Source organism: Notolabrus celidotus, chromosome 14, assembly GCF_009762535.1.
Source record: "Notolabrus celidotus isolate fNotCel1 chromosome 14, fNotCel1.pri, whole genome shotgun sequence".
In the NCBI taxonomy this organism is placed as follows: Eukaryota; Metazoa; Chordata; class Actinopteri; order Labriformes; family Labridae; genus Notolabrus; species Notolabrus celidotus.
Window position 1 is genome coordinate 3,032,992 of NC_048285.1, and position 9,203 is coordinate 3,042,194.

The window sequence follows — 9,203 nt, forward strand, 5'->3', positions numbered from 1 at the left end:
ATGCTACATGATAGCGAAAAAGTAGAGCTGTTTCCTCTAGAGTTTTGTTCTTGTGCAAGAGGACTACGGAGTCTAAAAGCACCATGCAGCACGCCCTGTGATGTGCACTGCAATTACATAAATGATGCAAAGATGCAAAAGAAAACAAGGTTCAAAACGAGACAACAACAGAAGTGCTCCAGGCCTGTAGAGGGCGCTCAGCGACACGGTTCAACAAGAGCAAAAACTCCCCGAATGTTGTACTGATTCAGGAAAAATATGCAGCGGACCAGTCTCCCTGTTTCCCACAATGCACAGCTCTAATATTCTGCTTCTTCTCTGCCGTATATGACGGGGAACTCAGTTTTAGGCTCATTACCGCCACCTACTGTGTTGGAGTTGGACCACATGTTTAACGGTCTGTTGCATTTGCAGTGAAGTAATGCAAAATAAACACCGGTGAATCTTGCAATTAAAGGTGAACCTCTTCTTAACTTTTTAAATCAAAAGTGATGCTAAAGAAGCAGTTTATCTATCAGCTTGGTCGTTGTTTACTTCCGCTTTCCGAAATCGGAAATCCGGCGACGTCTGATCCAGCATCCTGCAGACCAGATCCAACAGAACAGTCAAACTACCTACTACCATTAAACGTAGTTTGCAATACGTAATGCAGGCAGTTTCAAAAGACAGTCGATGAGAGAATGGACCGAGGACAGATGTGGACACTGGGAGGAGAGAGTGAGAGAATGACCTACGATGAAGGGCTTCAGGTTGGAATCAAACCCCGCCTGCTATGAGTAATGCCTCTGTACATGGAACGAGCCATCCAACCTCCAAGCCAAACTCGCACCCCCTACTGTACCCTCTGGCCATTTAAATATTAAAATATAGATGATCCATAAACACTCTTTGCAACACGCCTCTCTGCTTGTTTTCTGCGTTCGTGTCTTTGTGTTTCGATGCCTCCCTTTGGTCTGCGAGGCTGGGATGAGATGTTTCCTTCCTTATCAGCTGTTGTTCGGCCTCAGCAGAGACTCAGTCATTATCGAGGTAATTATTCAGGCTTTAGTGAGAAGGAGGTGGGGGGTTGTGGAGACAGCAGACTGAGGAAAGACATATTGAATCATTTGTGGTTACGTGTTGATCTTCTGCAGCTCCTGATGTTTAACCATCCTGCAAATCTGCTACGCTTTCTCTCCTTTTAAAAAGGTACAAAATTCATCCCCCTCTTTTATTTGCAGAGATCAACATTTAACCTCAAATTACAGAATATAACGTGGATGAAATATCAGAAACAGTGAGAGCAGCGGTCATGAAAGGAGACCGTGTCTGTGCAGGAGTTACACAACGCTCTGCTGAATAATGATGGGAGGTTTCTTAAGGGGAGAGGTGACCTGATGCTGCTCGGCTGGGAGATGAATGATGGTGACCAAAGCTCTTCTGTGCAGTCAACAAATGGTGTTAGAGAAATCAAAGTCAGGGGCGGTAGTTTTCAGTAACATGTGGGAACAGAGCAGACTTTATTCTTAGGTATAGATAACGCCTCTCTTCTTATCACACTGTTCAGTTTTGTTTGCAGGAAGCGTTGCAGACACATGCAGATCTCAGAGAGTGTGTCTGCACACTCCTGCTGCCTGATTTACCCAGGACTGTAACTGTGGACAAACGCTCTTTTCTATCTGGAGACACCTGCCAAAAGTAATCAGATCTGCTCTTCAAAAATCCCACATTGTTGGAAGAAAGCGTCTCTGGAGAACAGACTGTGACTAAATAAATTGGATGGTGATTTTCTGTCCATCCTCTCGTCCTGTCATTTAAATTCTAGCCTGTCGGTTTTACAGACTGCAGCTCAGACTCCGGGATCACAGCGCGCCCGGCCTTCTCTCCATCATCTGCCATTATCACATTTGTCATAGAGCTTTGGGTTTAAGACTCCCTGTACTCACGAAAACACAGACTCCTGCAGAAAGAGGTGCTTCCTTAACTCCCTCCCGAGCATGAGCGACAGCTCCATGGTGTTACAATGTTACAATGTTACAATGTCATTTAGCAGACGCTTTTATCCAAAGCGACGTACATACGAGAACAAGAAGAACACAAGCAAAGATCTAGACAAGAGGAAACAAGATCAGTACGAGTAACAAAGTGCTTCAAGTCCATTTGGGTGCAGGTACTGCCAAGCAGTGTAAAGGCAATGCACAAAAGTAAATAAGGTTGTTTTTTTTTTTTTTTGTAAAATAAGGAACATCTACAATGAAGCAACCAAACAATTTAAGACCTTCCATTATCATCATCAACAATTAACATCACCACAATAATGACCAAAGTACCAAGTGCTGGGTCACTCAAGAGCTGAACACAGATTCCCAGAGTAGAGCAGGACAGTGCGAGTCAACTGTAGCTGGAAGACATGATCTGCCACTGGGGACAACAGTGGAGAACAGTCTAGCTAAGTGCATAATGCTTGTTAAAGAGCTGGGTGCTTCTTAAAGAGCTGGGTCTTTGGTGCCTTTAATTCAAAGTGACGGAGGAACTTGATTTACGTTGTTAAATAAAGAAAGAGCTGAACTGAGAAAGGACGGACGACTTTTATATCTTTAAAGCTCTGATAAGTTATGGCTCTTTCTGAACACAGAATATATTAAATGTGCACTTCTCCTTCTGTTGATATTCTTTAAAAAACCACACTGATCTCTGTGGAAAGACAGAGTCAGAGTCACTCTGTATATGAAGGGATGGGACACTTTGCTGCTCTACGGATGAGGAACCAGGTCTAATGTTGGTCCGTAATGTCGATCATAAGCTGTAGCTGCTGTCATGATGCTCTAAAGCACTACTACCTTTAAGCTCTACCTGATGTAGAGGAGCGCAGGTGATGATGTCATGTTGTAGCGCGGCGTGGTTTGTCAGTATGTTGATTTAGTAAAGAGATAAAGTTGTATGTAGGCTGTGTCTGGTTAAACTGACATATTACCACTCCACCAGAGACATGAGGAACCAGCACAGGTATGAGGACGCTAACCTGCGAGGTGGTGCTAGCTAAACTCGGCACATCAATCTGACAGACTCTACGGCTCTTTTGACTGTTTTATGACTGTTTTTATTTCTTCTTTAGGTTGGTTTATTGGTTGGAATTTAAATTTTTTCTAACTAGGGTATTCTTGGAGGTTGTTTTAAGTCGCACATGCAAGCACAAACACGATCTGACCCTGGTAAGCTTCCGACATGGAGCGAGACGGGCGTATGCACGATGTGAAAGTAGAACACTGTGAAAGAGGCACACTGTGGCATCAGAGTTTGAAAGGAACAAATGTCCACTTAGCATCGCAGTTGGTAGCGATGGATATATGCTCAAAACAGCTTTCTGATGGCAAAGTAAAGCTCACTCTGACGTCAATGTTTCAGGTTGGAATCTCTTAAATGAGCTAAATCACAAGTTAGAGTTGGACCTGTCTGCAGAGGTTGATAGTCCAGGTTCTGAGCTGGTTCTCTGGAGGGAGAGGGCCCGAGCAGAGCTGAGCGCGATCACCCGTGTGTAGAACTGCTGACAAGAATACATCCCTACTCGGGGTGCTGGTGGCCTAGCGGTCTAAGTGCCCCACGTACAGAGGCTAAAGTCCTTGTTGCAGGGGTCGCTGGTTCGATTCCCGACCGGCCGACTATTTCCTGCATGTCTTCCCCCACTCTCTACTCCCCACATTTCCTGTCTCTCTTCAGCTGTCCTATATAATAAAGGCAAAAAAAGCCCAAAAATATAACTTTAAAAAAAATAAAAATAAAAAAAGAATACATCCCTACTATCAAAAAAAATAAACTGTCCCTTTAGCTAGGTTGTTCCTGTGTGCCAGACTTGAACCAAATCCATTAAATGTCAAACTTTATCCTTTAAGCTTCCCTAAGCTGTGTTGAATCTCCAACTTAAGATGCTAATTATTGTTGCTAGCTTGATTGTTGACAGTAGAAAGTGTCTGCTTCACATTTGCAGAGCTGGCGTCTACAGACACCAGGCCTGTTTGGATGCAGGTACAATTTGAATTCCAACAAGGTCTCTGCAGATGTGTGTCTAACATGAGTCTGGTCCTGCTGGAGGTTTCTGCCTGTTAAAGGAAGTTTGTCCTTGCCACTGTAACTTGCTAAAGTGCTCTGCTCATGGTGGATTAAGATGAGATCAGACTCAGAGTCCTGTCTGTAAGATGGGACTGGATCTTATCCTGTCTTGATGTTGGGTCTTTGTTAATAATAGAACATGGAGTACGGTCTAGACCTGCTCTGTTTGGAAAGAGTCTGAGGATAACTTTTGTTGGGATTTGGCTCTTTATGAATATAGATTGATTGATTGATAATTCAGAGAGTTGTAGCTTCATTAGTTTGAAACAGGAGGAGCATATTAATCAACAGGTGCTGTATGCATGGACTGAACATCTCAGAAACACAAAGGGATCAGAGCTGCAGCAGGTGAACTCAGAGAGGCTCTGTTTGTCTCAGTCTGAGAGAACCACCTGACAGAGCGCCTCACTGCTGTGATATTAATCGCCAACTGATGCAATTTAACTTCTCGGCGCGCTGCTGAAGCTTTCAGTTGCCAAGCAGCACAAAGAGAGAGCCGGGAGCAGCTTAAAGAGGCAGAGAGCTCCAAACCTCAGCTGCTGGGCTTCAAACAAACCAGTCCGTCTGTCTGTCTGCGCCCAGTTTGAGCCAAAAGGTCAGAAAGTGTGGAGGAGGTTCTCATGGATTAACCACACCGTCCATCCTGCACTTTTTGGAAACATATTCCGATTGCAAAACAACAGATAAATACATCTCTGAAGGAACAGTTCACTCACGTGAAGGCAGTAAATTGATCTCAGGCCAATTACAGACAAAGGTTGAGCTTTGATTTTATCATTTCATGTTTGAGTGTCTCCGAAAACCGCAGTCTGAGCTCATCCGGGAAAACTGCGTCATATCATGACATCTAACTGGATAACAGCGATCATAACAAATACACGCCGTGTTTTATTTGATACCGAACAGGCTGATCGATATCGTGATCCTGAACACGGCTCTGACTGATGTTATCTATCAAAACAATCAGATCAACAGAACGAGAGGAAACAACGTACAAACAGGAACTTGTAGTTCACATGACAATTAAAGTGAGTGATAGAACGATCTGGATACAGAACGATGAGGATGACACTCTGGTCTTTGGATGTGACAGCTGATCATACTCAACAAATAGACCTGACAACAGTAGGACAGTCTGCAGTCAGAAAATCCAAAGTGGATCTAGAGAACAGGATGAGATGAGGACATGAGAAGATGAACGCTGACTTCTAGTTAAATTGTTTAAGACTGCAAAAACAAGTCAAATCCACCGGTTGACGATGTAGAAGTAGTCTGATATCTTAGAAACGATGAAGCATGCAGATAAAGAACACCACTAATCTTTTCCAAAAACTAAACGTGAAGCAAACAGATTCCTTTAGGTTACTTCATGCTCATTTCTTGTGACTCTCACCGGGTTAACTGGATTAATCGGACGCCTAGCAGTGCAACAAACCAAGCTTTAGTGCGTGTGAGCTCAGCGTCTCGCCCCTTAAGGCTCCTGAATAAACTATCATTGTCAAATTGTATTGTTGTACAGATCAGTATTTAATGTCCAGAATAAAAAAGACGACTTTGTTTTTTCTCCATATCACCCGCCATTCCAGTCAGCCAACATGCGACGAGGTTTCCATGCAGCTTTAATTACCTAAAGCCCGACAGAAGCTGCAGGGAGCGTTGAAACACCCTGCAGACACACACAGCAGTGTACTTTAAATGTTAACAAGCAGGAAACATTAAGAATTCATGCTAACACAGCACGAGTCACAATAACCGGAGGTGTGTTTGAGGATGCATCACAGAGCATCAACACGACTTCCGACGGCACGGTGACCCAAGGATGCTGTTCTGCTCATCTCCCTGCAGATTCCTGCTTCCTGCACACAACTTGAAAAAACAGGAGCTGCTCTCTGCCCCACAGACGTCATGATGATTTGATTATTTAAGAAAGAAACCTATGGGTGGTAGAGCAACGTCAATTCCTCCAGTTGCAGAGGGGGCCGCAGAAATATTCAGAAGAAGATGCATCGTTCAAAATAGCTGTACAGCTACCCATTTAAGGTTGTTTTTAGAGTTCCAGCAACAACTCTAATGGATGTCAATGCCTGAGGTTGGGTGAGCACACCTCCCCTCTCTTTCGTGTGCATACATGAAAAAGCCAAGGTAGGGAGAGCAGCAGTAATGGTCTTTTTGCTTATTTCCCTGCAGACATCCTGAAAACAGGATCTGCTCTCTGCCTCACAGACGTTGTGATGATTTGAGTATTTAAGACCCAAACCTATGGGTGAATAGTACCGTCAATTCTTGAGGTCCAGCCTGGAGTTATAACTGTATTTTAACAAATGACCTCATCTGTGACATTTCTTTAGTTGCTTTAAAGTCCCAAATTACCGCATTGGATAAGGTCTAAGTAAAATGCAAAGAATTATACAACCCGAATTCCCACAAACTTCAAACTTCACCTTTAAATGACTTATTTGCATGCAATAAGTTATATTTGGCAGTATGGCTCTGTTCTGGGAGCTCTCTGCCCTTCCATGTGCCTACGTTGGATGCCAAAGCCTGAGGCGGGGAGAGCACACCTCCCCTCTCAAGCGCATACGTGAAAAGCCAAGGCAGGGAGAGCAGCAGCAAAGAACCCAAACAGATCATCAGTGACGATGATGATACATAAATGACACTAGTGAAATCAGACACAGCAGGACAGATGAGCTGGGCTGGAGGCGGTGAAGAGGTTTGCAGGGGGAGCAGCAGGCGAAGGCAGGCAGAGCAGTTTAAATAGAACGTACATTTTGATATTTGCCAATTGAATGTGTAGACATAACAAAGCAGCTGTCGACTGAGCTTGACTCTGTATATGAAATCAGAAATCTGTACAAGTCTTTATGGTGGGAGAAAAAGAAGAGGTGGATTAGCGGTCTAATGAGTAGGATACCCCGGTCCTGCTCACCTGGTTTCAAACAGCACACTATACATGATCCTTTAACCATCATGGTGTGGATAACCCTGAGTATTCTGAGTGTGTTCTGAGGCTGAAGTGAAGAAATGATCAGAAATAATGAGCCACGCTGATAAACCTGATCCTGTATTCCTCTAACAGCGCTCCTCTCTCCGGTTTGACTCTCGGCTAGATTTCGGTCTTGATATTTTTAGCGTGACCTTTCCTCTTCATTAAAATGATGAAACTACCAGCTCGCATTCACACTGAAGCAGTGAGCCACACCTTGCCACATTCAGCTGATTTACTCTGACATTTCAGCTCAGGGAGATCTCTCTTTGGCCGTGGATCTCTGGGAAAAGACGGCGGGAGGATTACAGCGTGGAGTGGGCAGAGAGGTTAAAGGAGTAATGATTTATTCCTCACTGGAGGGAGGTGAGACATCTATCAGCTGGAACAAAAAGCCCGTGGCTCTGTTTGAGCTGCTGCTAGAGACAGACGAGGAGACAACCTGTGCAGAGAAGACGCTCCATTCAGACAGATGCTTACAGCAAGGATGTCTGCCTGCAGGGCTGGATTATTCAGGGATGGATTCACAAAGGCAGGAGAAAAAAATCACCAAATATTTGTAGTTTTTCAACCAAAATCATGAAATATTTTCTGATTCTGCCTCACTGAATTTAAAGTTCTGCTTCCTTTTAGTCATTTTCAATCAAACGTATCCCTGTGAGTTTATTCCCTCCAAACTTCCTGATGTTTTAATGATTAATTGTAAAAGTAATGAGCAGCTAGATGATGCTGAAACATTATCATCAGCTGCAGCCAAACTTGGACCTCATGGGAAATAAGACAGTAAATATGCTTTGGAGATAATAAGAAACATGATGTTGTTATGTTCTTGTAACTTGATATTAAAGCTCTCACAGAAGATTAAAAATATCTTACAACATAATTTAGACTCACTAGAGGACCATACACACACACACACACACACACACACACACACACACACACACACACACACACACAAACACAAACACACAACACATCGAGGAATGCTGGAAACAAGGCTGCTAATACAGAATGATTAAAGTGTGGACAAAGGGAGCAGACAGATTTGTGCTGCAGAAACTGACAGCAGGTGCAGTGCATTCATGGAGCTTCAGTGAGGTTAAAAAATGAAGCAAATGGAGTCCAACAGAAACCTGAACCTGAATGCAACACGTCCGAGGCTGCAGCCTAAGTCTGCTCTGAGAACATTTAATACAAACATGTGATGAAACCCTGCAGCTCGACAGGCCGTCCAAACAGCGCCTACCTCTCGTTTGACGTTCCATAATAATTTCTCTTTGTGGTCTTCCTCCGTGGAGCCCTCCATGTCCTTCTGTCAGTGTGTGAGTGTGTGTGTGTGAGTGTATGCGTGAGTGTGTGTGTGTTTAATCTGTGTGACTGTCCGCGGTGAGCACGATAGGGTCCGTCCGCTCCTTCTGAACCTGCTTTTCCTTTTTATTGCTCGTTTCCTCCTTCCTTCCTTCCTTCGCTCAGCTGGACTCTGACGCAGCTCTGGCGCTGACGTCACAGGCCCCGCCCCCCTCGCCGTACTGATCAATGGAGAAAATCTGAGACTCCCAGCATCCAGCCCCGCCCAGACCTGCAGACTCCCAGCATCCTCCCCAGCCTCTCAGGGTCCAGCACCAACCTGTGGAGCCTGCAGGTTTATTTATAGCAGCTTCTTCTTCTTCTTCTTCTGGGAGGAGCGGAGTGACAGCAGAAGAAGAAGAAGCTGGGAAATGATGTGAAGAGGTTTGTTGTGATGATTGTGTCAAGTGTGGGGGAGACAAGTCACATTGATTAAAACAGACAAATCCACCAGAGGGCAACATTTTAAGACAGTAGTGTCAAATATATACAATTTTTTCACTAGATCCATGTGTAGCGACTACAAAGAGCCAAAAGCCGCTGAGAGGCTGACGCTGGGCCTAGTTATTGCCAGACGCGCTAAAGCAAAAATCACTAACGCACAAAATGTAAGTTTCACCTTATATTATCAAAAAAAGGATGATAAACTCATGATAAAGTGCACAAACAGAAAATAGGAAAAATAAGTGATAAATAGCTTTCATAAGCGAAAAGTGAGCGAAAAGCAAGCGTAAAGCAAGCGGTCAACAAAAAGTACGGAGACCCAGCTCACCCTCTCTCT

The 9,203-nt window shown here is 44.1% G+C and overlaps 1 protein-coding gene across 1 annotated transcript in view; it reads right to left on the minus strand.

Moving 5' to 3' along the window:
* The window catches only part of sgsm2 (small G protein signaling modulator 2), an 89,417-nt gene extending 80,907 nt beyond the window's left edge, over window positions 1–8,510 (minus strand). The window contains exon 1 of the mRNA XM_034700765.1: window positions 8,322–8,510. Coding sequence (XP_034556656.1) covers window positions 8,322–8,381 — 60 coding nt within the window. The 5' untranslated portion in view covers window positions 8,382–8,510. The remainder of the gene's footprint in view (window positions 1–8,321) is intronic.
* Window positions 8,511–9,203: the final 693 nt, after the last annotated feature.